The sequence below is a fragment of the Podarcis pityusensis genome (genome assembly GCF_964106645.2).
Source record: "Podarcis pityusensis genome assembly, chromosome: 14".
NCBI classification, from domain to species: Eukaryota; Metazoa; Chordata; class Lepidosauria; order Squamata; family Lacertidae; genus Podarcis; species Podarcis pityusensis.
In genome coordinates, this window is record NC_138039.1 from 11216535 (window position 1) to 11230717 (window position 14183).

At 46.6% G+C, this 14183-nt stretch overlaps 1 protein-coding gene across 1 annotated transcript in view; it reads right to left on the reverse strand.

Annotated features, from left to right (window-relative positions):
• The window catches only part of TECPR1 (tectonin beta-propeller repeat containing 1), a 41321-nt gene that overhangs the window by 21699 nt on the left and 5439 nt on the right, over window positions 1-14183 (reverse strand). The window contains exons 3-12 of the mRNA XM_080980943.1: window positions 13104-13286; window positions 10756-10878; window positions 9956-10081; window positions 9176-9350; window positions 6562-6662; window positions 5874-5975; window positions 4711-4856; window positions 3849-4354; window positions 2165-2310; window positions 619-774 (exon numbers count right to left, since the gene is read on the reverse strand). Coding sequence (XP_080837069.1) covers window positions 619-774; window positions 2165-2310; window positions 3849-4354; window positions 4711-4856; window positions 5874-5975; window positions 6562-6662; window positions 9176-9350; window positions 9956-10081; window positions 10756-10878; window positions 13104-13286 — 1764 coding nt within the window. The remainder of the gene's footprint in view (window positions 1-618; window positions 775-2164; window positions 2311-3848; window positions 4355-4710; window positions 4857-5873; window positions 5976-6561; window positions 6663-9175; window positions 9351-9955; window positions 10082-10755; window positions 10879-13103; window positions 13287-14183) is intronic.

The window sequence follows — 14183 nt, forward strand, 5'->3', positions numbered from 1 at the left end:
AGAAATTGAAGTATCCTCCCTTTTCCAAACAGTTTTGTCATATACAGTCGTACCTTGGATTTCGAACGGCTTAGTTGCCCAACGTTTCAGCTCCCGAAAGACCGAAAACTGGAAGTGAGTGTTCCAGTTTCTGAACTTTTTTTGGAAGCCGAATGTCTCACAGGGCTTCCCATTGGCTGCAGGAGCTTCCTGCAGCCAATCAGAAGCCACGCTTTGGTTTCCGAACGTTTTGGAAGTCGAACGGACTTCTGGAACGGATTCAGTTCAGCTTCCAAGGTACAACTGTACTTAAAAATGCTAAATGCTAATTTTAGCACAATGGAAGAGATATTCATATATATGTTACATAGGTGTGAATGCTTCATGGAGGAGAAATTAAGAATTTGGCAATCGACCCATTTGAATGGTACTGCATCTGCTTATTATGCTGCTGATTAATTATATGAAGCAAACAACGCATTTTTCAGACATTTTCACAGAAAAGTTTTCTGGGGTGGGTGGAAAATCCATCTCACATCATGTTATAAGTTTACAAAGCAAATCAGTGCATAAAATACAGACACAGCGCAGAGAGCTCAGTGTGGCTTTTCTAGAGAGAATATGGCCGCGCGCCGGTACCTTCTTCTCCTCGTAGTGCATGTAATAGATGAAGAGGATGCTGTCCCGTGTGCCGTCGTTCCCGGTGAACTGCTCTAGGGCCACCCGCACATCAACCCACCTGTAAGGCTTCCAGCTTCTCCACCACTGCAAGGTTCCAGTTTTGACCCAGACAGACTGGAGAGGCAAAAATGAAATGAAATGAATGCAATAGGTAAAGGTAAAGGGACCCCTGACCATTAGGTCCAGTCATGACCGACTCTGGGCTGCGGCGCTCATCTTGCTTTATTGGCCGAAGGAGCCGGCATACAGCTTCCGGGTCCTGTGGCCAGCATGACTAAGCTGCTTCTGGCGAAACAGAGCAGCGCACGGAAACGCCATTTACCTTCCCGTCACAGCGGTACCTATTTATCTACTTGCACTTTGACGTGCTTTCGAACTGCTAGGTGGGCAGGAGCAGAGACTGAGCAACGGGAGCTCACCCCTTCGCGGGGATTCGAACCGCCGACCTTCTGATTGGCAAGTCCTAGGCTCTGTGGTTTAACCCACAGTGCCACCCGCGTCCAATGAATACAATGCAATAAAACCACAACTACCCAACAGCATCATTTAGGCGCAGAAGCCACAACGGGGCCAAACACCTCCGCTCCCCTTCCCTCCATCACTCCTCCTCTCTACTACAGACAGTAGCGGACACCATACTATGGTGGTTGTGCAGAGAAAGCAGACAGAGATTTCCCCCCCTTCTCTGGGGCCATCCAGCGAAGTTGCTGGGTGGAAGGTTCCAGACAAAAGTACTTATTTATGCTCTTGCACGATGGAATTTCTTGCCACAGGATGTGGTGATAGTGATCGACTTACACAACTTTAAAAGTAGGTTAGACAGGTCAAATTCCTTTCGGCGCACCCATTGTTAGAACTGTAGGTTGTAAGCATCTTGAGGCATGGAACCTGATCCCCCCCTGGCCTCACTCTGTATGGTGGGGTGGCAAACACATAGGTCCTAGAACCTCATGCTGCATCCAATCATTTTTTTTCTGGCCCTAAGGAGACTTCAACCTGCTTCTCCCCTCCTCCATAACATGCCCCCATAACAGAGGTATAGTCATGTTTACTACTATTATTAGGAACTCAGCGATAAAACTCTTAATATATACAGTCATACCTCGGGTTGAAGTAGCTTCAAGTTAAGTATTTTCAGGTTGTGCTCCACGGTGACCAAGAAGTAACCGAGTGCGTTACTTCCGGGTTTTGCCGCTCGCGCATGCGCAGATGCTCAAAATGACATCACACGCATGCGTGGAAGTGGCGAAACGTGACCTGTGCACACGCGTGTTACGTTCGCTTCAGGATGCGAACGGGGCTCAGAACAGATCCCGTTCGCATCCAGAGGTACCACTGTATTAGGAACTTAGCCATAAAGCTCTTAATACATAATGTCAAGACTGCATGAAAAATGTAGTTTGGAAAGTTTTCAGCCCATCTCCGAGGTCCTTCAGAGTCCCTCAGCTTGCTCATTTTGAAAGTCAAAATGCAGGAAAAGATGGCAGCCTCTCTCCAGGCTTACCTGCTCAACAGCCTGTTCGTAGTGTCGGAAGTTCTCCACCTCCCGCTGAGTCCTTTCCGTGAGCTGCTGAAAGATCTGCTTCCGCCACACGGCAGTCTGTGCCGGGGTGATGGAGAGAGAGAGGGACTGCCCGGAAGAGGATAAGGCTACGGCAGAAAAGGAGGAGCACATAATTAAGGACTAGGCAACAGAACAACCAGAAGGCCTCAAGTTCAATCCCTGTCACTTTTGGTTCAAAAAGGACCAAGAAGTTGGTGATGTGATAACTTCTGCCTGACACCTGAGAGAGCCACCGGAAGTCAGGAGAGACAACACTGCTTAGACAGGTAAGCCATTGCTTCTACCTGGGGAAGGAGAGCACCTCAATGTTAGAGCAACTGCCCTGCATGCAGGAGGTCCCAGGTTCAATGCCCAGGTACAGCTGGCAATGTTCCCTATCAGGAACCCAGGGGAACTGCTGCCTGTCAGTGTAGGCAGTATGGAGCTAGATGGACCACCGAGTCTGACTCAGTATAAGGCGGGTTTCTGGGAAGTGTAGTTTGTGAAAGGTGCCAGGAACTGTAGCTACCTGAGAGGTAAACTACCGTTCCCAGGATTCTCTAGGGGAAGCCAAGTGCTTTATATGTTTGGCATGGATGTGAGGCAACTTTGTACATCCCACCGCCACACACAGACTTCATTGCCCAAGATAGGAGGTACCAAAGTCTGAGGTAGGGTTCCAAGACCATTTACTAGGAAGATGAGAAAAAACATAGCACTATGTTTTATCAGAAGCCAATGTGTTGTTTTTCCAGATCATGGGTAGGCAAACTAAGGCCCAGGGCCCAGATCCAACTCAATCGCCTTCTAAATCCCGCAGACGGTCTGGGAATCAGCGTGTTTTTACATGAGTAGAATGTGTGCTTTTATTTAAAATGCATCTCTGGATTATTTGTGGGGCATAGGAATTTGGTCATTCTCCCCCCCTAAATATAGTCCGGCCCCCCCACAAGGTCTGAGGGACAGTGGACCGGCCCCCTGCTGAAAAAGTTTGCTGACCCCAGCTCCAGATGTTGCTGGACTACAACTCCCATCAGCCTCTACCAACATGTGCAACTATCAGGGATGATGGGAGCTGTAGTCTGACACCATCAAGGGACTCAGCTCTGGAGAAGGCTAACTTAAAGTGAAGAGATAGTCGCACAAATGCCAGGAGTCTTGCAAATCTGAGGGAAAGGGGTCGGCCTTACTCATAGAGACTTGTCCAGGCTTCAGGCCTAGTTCTTATAAATGAATGAGACAGCAGACCTATGTCTGGACTATACAATTTCAGGCCACTTGTGAGGGTTCAACATTCCTTCACAAAAAGAAAAGAACACACCACCAGCTGGTCAGGGAAAGGTTGCCTAGAATCCATCTCCAGAAAGATCTGGATAGTTTTCCTTGTATACTGAACTATTTTGTACAGAACAGTCATGTGAATTCCCACCTGCCGTCTTAAGTAGTACAGGCCAGACGCAGGTTTACCAGACACCGCTGCACATGAAACTTAGGTGTGTCTCAATGTTCAGTCCGTGACCAAAGGATAGATATTTAAAAGTGGGACCTTACAGGGCTGGATCAATGGGAAGGAAGGACCACAGGGGAAGTGTACACATTCAGAAGGGGACATGGAGATGGTTCAAACACTGGAAATCTCCCCCACCTGACTGCACCGTGAACCACTTGAGGGAGCTGTGTGAATCCACAAAGCAGCCTCCGCCACAGACCCAGGCCCACAACGGATGTTCGTCGGCCTCCAGATGATCCTCTATGCCAACGGATAACGTGCCAAAAGAGGACAGGCTGGATGCCTCAGCCGAGGCGCTTGCAGAGGCCGCAGCTGGCTTCTTGGCCTCCTTCAGGTCAATGTTTGTCCACTGCAATTCGGCGGGTTGAGAATCTGGACCCAAGGCAGGCGCTTCTGGGACATCTGCCAGCCCTTTATCCGCCGCAGGGTTGGCTTCGTCAAGAGGGGATGGGACAAGATTCACAGCCGGGCCTGCGTCCGATTCCGGTGCCTGTTGGGGCTTGTTGTCACCTGCTGCACACCCAGGCAGGCAAACGTTTTCCAGAACCAGAGGTGCCTCAATATCGGATGGGAGGTCTCCATCACTTCGGAATATGGAGTTGGTTTGTTCCTTGATGTCGTCCGTGAAGAAACAGCCAGCACTTGGGGAAAGGGTGAAGAGAAAGAGATTACAGCGGATCCAAGACTGTTATTCAGTAGCAAGCTTGCCAAGCAAATTATATATACAGTGGTATCTTGGGTTATGAGCTTAATTCGTTCTGGAGGTCCGTTCTTAACCTGAAACTGTTCTTAACCTGAGGTACCACTTTAGCTAATGGGGCCTCCTGCTGCCGCCGCGTGATTTCTGTTCTCATCCTGAAGCAAAGTTCTTAACCCGAGGTACTATTTATGGGTTAGCAGAGTCTGTAACCTGAAGCGTCTGTAACCCGAGGTACCACTGTAGTAGAAGAATATGGTTTTTGTTGTTAAAAGCACATTCTCAGGGTTTCTAAGTTACCTGAGGAGACTTGTTGAGCTGCCAGTCTGTGATCGGTCACTATCTCGGCTGCAAACAATCGCTTTCCACGTTTTCCCACTCAGCTCACTTGGGGTGACGCCTTGACGGAAATAAACGGCTCTGTCCTCACAGCTGATCCCCCAGACCTAGACAGCGAGCGAGAGAGAGAAGATAAAGCAGAAATGTGTGCGAGAGTAAGAAAAATAGATGTTCAACTCCCTTGTGGCTGACATCAGAAAAGAAGTGTCTCCCAGTCATTGCGCTGTAGCAAGTAAGAGCAACTTTATTATTTGACACAATAATATTTCTTTATCTGATATATTTATGTACTGCCTAATGCCAAAATAAGCTTCAAAGCAGTTTGCAGGTATGAAAATGCGAGCATGAAAACAAAGCAGCCATAATTAGAATACAAAATCAAAACACGGAATAAAACAGCCCCATTTGAACACTGAAATATAAACAACCACAATTAAAATACACAGTGAAACGATCCCATTAAAACCACGCAGTAATTAAAACAGGAGACTCAGGCCGAGAAAAATGTTTGAGTTGAAAGGTACCCAAAAAGATGATATGCACATGTATTTCACGTAACAAGTACGTGGGGATTATACGTCTATGTTTTTAATTCATTTGTTTTATGTAAAATAGAAAATGCAAAGATAATTAAAAATATAAAAAAATAAACCAGACTAGCGAAACCTCTGCACCTCTCCTTAGCAAATGCTTTGAATAAAATCTTGACAGATTTTAAACCTAAACTAAGTTGGAGGCGTGTTTTCATCTACACATCCAACCACCTACGACCTCACCCTTTTAACCTGAGATGCAAGGCTTGTGTTCTGCCAGTGAGCTATGGTTCTGCTCATCCCGGTTCAGCTGTAGAAGAGCCAATCCTATGAACGGGTTCAAAGTTTTTTCTTTTTTCTTTTTGCAGGCCTGGTTCAACTTCGAGTGGGGCTAATGTTCCAGACCTGCTTGGATACCTGCTGTGCTGCTTCTAAAGCAGGCACAGGCAAACTCCAGCCCTCCAGATGTTTGGGACTACGATTCCCATCATCCCTAGCTAACAGGACCAGTGGTCAGGGGTGATGGGAATTGTAATCACAAACATCTGGAGGGCCGGAGTTTGCCTATGCCTGTCCTAAAGGGAGCCTCACCTGGTCATTCAAGCCGACGTTCACCATCACCATCTCGCCAACCATCTCGATCCAGCTGGTGCCGCAAGGATTGTGAGAGTTCACACCTCTTCTGAACCAGACCTGAGGGGAGAATATCCAAAATTACTGCTTGGTGGCTCCGGATTTCTCTCCCAACTCCGTTCCCCTCCCTAATTGATTCTGAAACTGGAATAAATTATGCAGAGTAGCAATACTCACATTCCTGAATTACTTTATAGGTTACACAGAAAATGGCAACTGGCTCCATTTGCATTACACATTTAAGGGAGTATCATACCACTTTAAAAAGTCATGGCTTTCCCGCAAAATCCTGGGAACTGTCGTTTGTTAAGGATGCTGAGAGCTGTTAGGAGACCCCTGTTCCCCACAAAGGGCCAGAATTGCCAGAGTGTTCTGACAATTATTTCCTCTTCCCAGGAAACCAAGGGAACTGGATTAATAAATCACAGCAACATATAATGAAGATTCCCCAGTCTTTTTAAAAGTGGAATAGGGGACAGGACAATTTTTTAAGGTGCAAAGATACTGCCCTGGGTGATGGGGAGTAACTGACTGTTATCCTAAACTGTTGTTTTCAGTTCCTCTCTTCTGTCACGAGGACTTGAAACATAGCCAGCACTAAATGAAAGGAAACCTTAAACCACAATTGTGTCTCAAAGCTTCTTACTTTTCGGTCTTTGGTAACTGCCCAAACAACATTCACACCCACTGACACATGTAAGATTCCATTCTCTGCGACCGGAGGCTCCACAATCGTCCAAGAAATTCCTATCAGAGGAAAAAGCAAGAGAACAATTTGAAACCCTAGTTCAGTTCCAAACAAGAAGGAAAATATGATGCTTTTATTTACTTTTTGTAAATTTATGACCTCAAGAAAAACACGCTTCGGAAAGCAAGGCATACGAAATACACATCAAACCATCAACAAAATGTGAACCTTGTGCTCCCTTGGGAAGAAGGGCAGGATATAAACTTAACAAAATAAAATAAACACCTGCAAATTAAAACCACTTAAAGATATCTCCTTCATAATCATAGTAATAACTGGCACAAAGGCAACAATAACCCATCGTAAGTTAAGCAAACAAAAGCCAGAGCAAACTATTGTTTCTACACCTCAGTCCATGGGTTTTAAAGGCCTCTTTGGAGCTACCGATGGATGGTGCCTGCCTCATTTGACGTGGGATTAAATACCACAACGTGGAGCCACCAGCAAAAAGGCCCTGTTCCCCAGGCAGACTATCTTTGCACGAGAGCACCTAATCAGGGTCTCTGAAGCAGATCTTAAGCTATGGATTTAAAAGCAGGCGGCACTTTAAACAGTAGCAATGGGTGGAGCGGCTCTGCACACCTGGGGTCCCAAAGCCGCACGATGCTGTCGGTTACCGAGAGGGTGAGGCGGCAGGGAGCCTGGCAAGGTTTAGGCGCAGCAACGGAGCACCTGATTGGCTCCTCACCCTCCCAGTAACCAATAGATGCGTGGCGCTGGGAAGCCAGGTGAGCAACGAATGCTGCTACAGCCTTTAAGTCACCTGATCCTAAACAGTTCAGCGCTTGAAGGTCATCGTCAAAAGTCTCCCAAGACCGCAAATGTGTGGGATGTAATCCACTGTGTTGTAAACAAAATCTGCCCTTTTTCCCTTATGGGGTATCCAAGGGCCCATACAGAGTCCTTACGTGGGTTCCCTACTGGTAGGAGAAAATAACAGAGGCCAACCAGAGACTATTGAGAAGCAAAGCAGCTCATAAGCCTGATCTTTATTAAAGCTGTTGCAACAGGGTGCTCCCCTCACCCACAGGAGAGAGGAGGAGGGCCCAGAACTAAGGTGTGCCTGCCCTTATATTTTTATATATTTTATATATTTTAAATTCCCTGCCCTGGAGCTCAAGACCACCCCTCCATACATCATACGTACATCACAGAAGGGGTGTAACCCAAGACCACCCCCCACAAACACCATACCTACATCACAGAAAAGGTGGTCTACAAGAGAAATTTGAATGTTGTTGTTTTTCCTGTCTGCCAGGTTATCTGATAATGCCTTATCTAATTGCCTTTCCTGGTAGTCTGCCCATTCCTTTGAAATGGTGATTACTCAATTTCTGTAACAAGGAAAGTTTTTTTTCCCACCTTCTCCCTCCTTGCAGAGGAACATTTGGTCAGCTTGGGAGTCAAAATGGTTTCAGGACTGTCTTCCTATGCTGCTTCAGACATGCGGTTTATATATTTATGTATGTGTTCGCTTGGTACATTTATGAACATTTATTATATATCTAAGATCTTAAAATTCTTATAACAACTGGGAGCAGTCAAATACAACATTCCTTGTTTTCCTAGAGTGGACATGCAAGGGGATGTTTGGTCCAGCCAGTCAAAACTTCCTGTTCCTCCTGGCCTGGAGCGTCCTTCCTTGCATGTGACTAGTGGGTGGGCGTGACCATTCCAGACTTGGTAAAAGGACAAGGCATGCTGCCTCTCTCTCTATTTTCCATCTTCCTTTCGTCCTGCAAACTTCCCGGACTGCTAACTGCAGTCACTAAGTCTACCCACATATGGGGTAAACCTGTTTGTATATGCTTATAACTTTAAGCCTTAAGCATGCCTTCAGGGATCACAGTGTGCTCTGTCTGATCGTGAGTAAACTTTCTTTTTATTGCTTATGAATAAGACTGTGCTGGAACACAGGTGGCACTGTGGGTTAAACCACAGAGCCTAGGACTTGCTGGCGGTTTGAATCCCCGCGACGGGGTGAGCTCCCGTTGCTCGGTCCCTGCTCCTGCCAACCTAGCAGTTCGAAAGCACGTCAAAGTGCAAGTAGATAAATTCCTTCCCTCCGGCGGGAAGGAAAACGGTGTTTCCGTGCGCTGCTCTGGTTCGCCAGAAGCGGCTTAGTCATGCTGGCCACGACCCGGAAGTTGTACGCCGGCTCCCTTGGCCAATAAAGCGAGATGAGCGCCGCAACCCCAGAGTCAGTCACGACTGGACCTAATGGTCAGGGGTCCCTTTACCTTAAGACTGTGCTGTCTTTATTCTTTTAGGAAGGATTCAAGGGGTCTTACCAGCAAAATATGAGAACACATTTTGATCTGGACAAGCCAGCTTGAATTGTGTATTGTCTTAAGAAACTCACATGAGTTTGCAACGAGTTTTCTGCTGTGCGTGAGAAGGGGAATGTAAACTCTGCTAAATAAAGGAACTTGCTGGAGCAAGTTAGGAAGGATATTAATAAACAATATATCCTCTCCTGCCACCCTGAACATTCCCACAAAATAGGGCTTACCTTGAGGGTTGTTCCTGTCAATCCCTTCCCTCACGATCGCCTGCCCTTCCCAAAGAGTTCCCCAGAGAAGGTCGTATGGCCCGCAGCTGATCTGGACGGCTTCACCGGGGGTAGCAATTAAAGACCACGAAGAACCTTCCGGATTGTGATGGCAGACGTCTTCCCTGTACCAGACCTGAAGTGAGGGGGAAACGTGTAGCCTTCAGGAATGGCAACTGTTGATTTTATATGTTTGTCTATTTAATTTTATATTTTATATAAATTTCCACCGTGCCCTTCCTCCCAAACGGGAGCCCAGAGCGGCAAATAACACCTGTAATTTAAAAAATAAAACAAAAACGTATTTAAAGTATTCTGCCTGCCCCTGCCTGCCAGAGGCTACCGCTGCAAAGTTGCCCTCATGAGTATGTATCTCTTGGGGATGAAAAAGGTTCTAGATCAGTGTTTCTTCAGCTGTTTTTGGACTACAACTCCCATCATCCCTAGCTAGCAAGACCAGTGGTCAGAGATGATGGGAATAGTAGTCTGAAAAACAAATGGAGACCCAAAGGTTGGGAAAAACTGTTCTAGATTGTATCCAATACTGCTCCAACTCAAGAGAAGACACACTGAAATTAATGAACCTAAAATGAGTTGTGTTCATTAGTTTCAATGGGTCTACGCTGAGTAGGACCAGCACTGGCTAGAGCCCTCTGCATTCCTGATGTAGACCGGCTGACGGACGGATGGACCAACACTCTTTTGCCATACGCAAGAATCCCGAAGGCAAATAGGTGTTACCTTTCCTTGCAAAGACACGGCCCAGACGGACAACCTTCCCACTGGCTCGTCTGTAATCTCCCATCCTCCGACGGAAAGATCATTGAAAGGATCCGGCAACTGTGTGGGATCCTGTTGGGATGGAATCTACAGCAGCAAGAGCAGAAAACATGCTTTGAATTACTTTCCTGTTGGTACAGAGTCGACATTCTTCCCAGGTGAACTTACTGTTTCTTATTAAGAGCAGCTCATTTAGAAATTGCTTGCAGTTGGCGTTACAATATGCCCTCTAACAACATATGGGGTCCCAAGGTTGAAAAATAATATAAATAATATTACAACTATCCTTCCCCAAGGGGGGGGGTGTCGCTACAAAATCGGCCAATGGGATGCAGGGGTAAAGGTAATAGGTGTGAATGGAATGAAAGGATGGATTGGAGGTAAAGTTGCTGGAACCCTCCACACTGAAACATCTTGCTGCAAATCCCACTGGTTGCGACATTAAATTTTTTTTAAAAAATGCTTTCTGCCAAAACTCGCATTTAGTGTTCAGAAACACCAAATGCCTCAACCCAGATGGAAGGCAACAGAAAAACCCAGAAACAGCATCCCCCAAGAGCCTGGAAGAATAAAATCACCTTTGCCCGGCATCAACACAATCAGGTGGACACCACTGAAAAGGCCCTGCTGCAAGGAATCCGGGGTTAGATCTTAGGTTGTGCACCATAGCCACTGCGAAAGGCCTTGAGCCAACCCTGACCACCGCCAGACACATTGCAAATTTGAAAAATGGATGGGGGGGGGGGAAGAAGGAGAGACACCTTTGCCCATGTATCTCGCGACTTGTATCTCCGGTACCGAATCCACCGCCTCCGTCGCACACAGGAATTCCACCTCTTGTCTTTGGTATAGGTGGCTGGGAAATCTATAGCGTATGTCCAGCCCTGAAAAAGGGAAAAAGAAGGAAGGGGGAGAGAGCAGTCAGAAAAATATTTTTGTCAAGTATTGAGTTTACCAGAAAAAAAAACCCTCAATATACTCTAGGCACGAACTAAGCACCAACCTCTGGCAAAATTAGCAGCGCTACTCTTACAAAGCAGCTTTTAATCCGCCAATACATAATCACAGAATTGTAGAGCTGGAAGGGACCCCGTGGGTCATCTAGTCCAACCCTCTGCAATGTTGGAATCTCAGCTAAAGCATGTTGCGATCCGATTGCCTGCCCAGCCTAATAAGAACCACCAATCAACCTAACCTGGTTCTCGCGACACATTCAATCAGGGGATAGGAACTTCAGGCTTGGGGTGTACATGTGGCCCTCCAAGTCTTGCTATCTGGCCCTCTGTCCAGCCTACACTTTCTCCCCAGGCCTTCACTAGCTTGACTTTGCACTGTCCTTGAGTATTTTTTGCCTGGCTGGAATTTGCCCTTCAACTCTGATCATTCCTCTTCCTTGCCTGGATGGAGGACAGAGAGGGGTGTGCAAGTCAGTGCGTAGTGTACAAAGGAAAAAATTATACCCATTGCCCAACTTTTGCACCTCACCCTGCACAGCAGTGGCACACGGCCCTGGAAAGATTGCCCCAAATGGAACACACGTCTTTTGTTCTGAAAAAGGTTCCCTGCCCCAGTTTTAAACGATAGGTTAAAGTAAACTAGGGTTTAAAGTGAGCTTGCACTTTGCTCCTCCACTGCTCTTAAATTCAGTGCCCCCCCCCCCGAGAGGAAATAAACTAGACGTTGACTTGCCGTTACATGTGAACCGTTGCTTACAGTTTGTCTGTCTCCTGGCAAATCATGATGGTAAGAACAAACCATGGTTTACTAGGAGCAAGCAAACCACGAGTGCTGGTTTGCACATAAACTGGGCTAGGGAGAGGCTGCCCGATGTTGAAGCTAGGCTTCTAACACTTATAAAGAATAACCTCCGCAATAGCAATACTATTCCTCTAAGGTAGCTTTCTTAACCTGTGGGTCCCTAGATGTTGTTGAACTATAACTCCCGTCACCCCTAGCTAGCAAGGCCAGAGCTCAGGAATGATGGGAGTTGTAGTCCAACAACATCTGGGGACCCACAGGTTGAGAACCGCTGCCTAAGGCAAGGGGCGACAATAGCTTTGGCCTGGTGGGTCAAAGCCTGGTGCTGTGGGTGCCAGTCACAAAACAGCTGACGTAGCATGACAGCTTCAACACAGGATATGCCCAGCCAGGGCAAAGGCGAACTGAACAGCAGCTGAGACCAAATAGTCTCTTGTGCATTGCAGATTTTGAAGAGGGTATTTACTGACACCTAGGTGATGTTGGTGGCCACAATGATGCCCATGGACACAACTTTGGTGGCCTGTCCTCTAAGGCTACAATCCTAGACATGCTCACTTGGGTGTAAACCCCACTCAAATCAGTGGAGACAGATTACTCACTATACTTCACAGGGAGCAACTCCCTCTGAAATCAGTGCAACTTCCAAACAACCGCAGTTAACAAACTCTGCACATTTTATCTGTTAATAACCGCAATGCACAGAACTATCGCAAGAAGAATAATACCATAATGAAGGTTGCTTGACATCAATATGATTTGCAGCTACAAGAATGTTTTATTATTTATTAAATTTGTCTACTAAAGCTAACGAGCCATCTGTTGCTACCCAAATCTAAGGACCTCCCGGCGCTGTTGGATTCCAACACCCACCATTCCAGCGACTGGAGGGTTAATCAGTTGTTAATTTGACGTGCGCTCTGGCATCAGCATAAAAAGAGTGCAGAAGGGTTACAAGAAAAGATAACTGGAATGGTAGCAGTAATATTCCCAAAATGGAGTAAGTAGTACTAGGAGACACAACCTTGCCGTGACGTCACAGACACTATCCAATAGGCGCCTGTATAGCAGTGCAACTGCTGAGTCAACATAAGGCTGCTTGCTTGCTTGTACACTCACAGTTCCCGGGCAAACCTAGTCTTTGGAGACGCCCTGAAGGCCCCTGCCTTTGACCTAGTGGTCCCTGCTTTCTACTACAAATAGCAACCCCAGCTCAACACCCCCCCCCCCGGGTAGCAAGTATGAATGCAGCAATGTATTTTGGAAGCAAGATAGCAACCCCTCCCCTTCAACATTGCTCCCTCCCTCCTCACAAGAGGACGTGGATCCCTTTTCAATATTTTGCACCTACCCCTTTCTCTGTGGGGTCCCCTCCAAAATTTTCATCCACATACCAGTCAGCTTCCCATTCCCAGTGAGGCGACGGCAACTCAAAGCTTTCGAGCATCTGATGCTTCAGCCCACTCACATCGCTCCACTGCCAGCGGTCACTGGGCAATAACTTCTCGCAGAAGCCAATCACGGGATTCCAGCGCTGCCAGGGAGTGAACAAGAAAACAATCACATATTCTACACTCCCTTAACCTCAGGTCCCCAGGCATTGCTGGACTACAAATCCCATTGTCCTCTGCTGGTGTGGCTAACGGCTAATGGACTTAGGACCCACATTGGTAACCTTAGATTGCCTCTGCCTGGAGAGTACATTTTGGGGCTCCAATATTCAACAGATTAAATCAATTAGGAAATCATTTGTTCAGCTGAACAAGTTAAACGGCTCAGGACTGCAATACTTCAAGGACTGCCTCTCCCCATATAAACCGACCCGGATTCTGCAATCATCATGTGAGGTCCTCCTTTGTGTGTCTCCTCCATGTGAGGTCTGGAGGATGGCATCACGAGACTGGGCCTTTTTTGCACTGGCTCCTCATTTGTGGAATGCAAAGATATACTCCAGGAAGGCTCGCCTGCCACCTTCATTATACATCTTTAGGCACTAGGGGAAAACATTCCTCTTCAACCAGGCCACTGGCTGATTAATATTCTATAGCCTGTTAAATTGGGGGGGTATTGTTTTGCTTTGTTTCTGTTTTAACTATGTATTTGTGCTTTTATCCTGAATTTTTATCTTGTGAACCACCCCGAGATCAATATATAAATTTAAGAAATAACAATAAAAAATTAAAAAGTACCCCATTAGTCAGCCAACAGATTTCCAGGACATATGCGCACAAACTGAATAGGCCTTTAAAAGTAAAAGCTTGAGTGAAGACTCCAAAATTATGTAAGGGTGGATCTACACCCAGGGAGGAAACCCACTATAGATACCATATTTACGTGAGGCCGCCTGTGGTTTCTGATAAACTTTCAAATAGCACTTAAAGACAAACTGCAACAAAAAACAACAACAGGAAAACATTGAAGGAATGCCAAA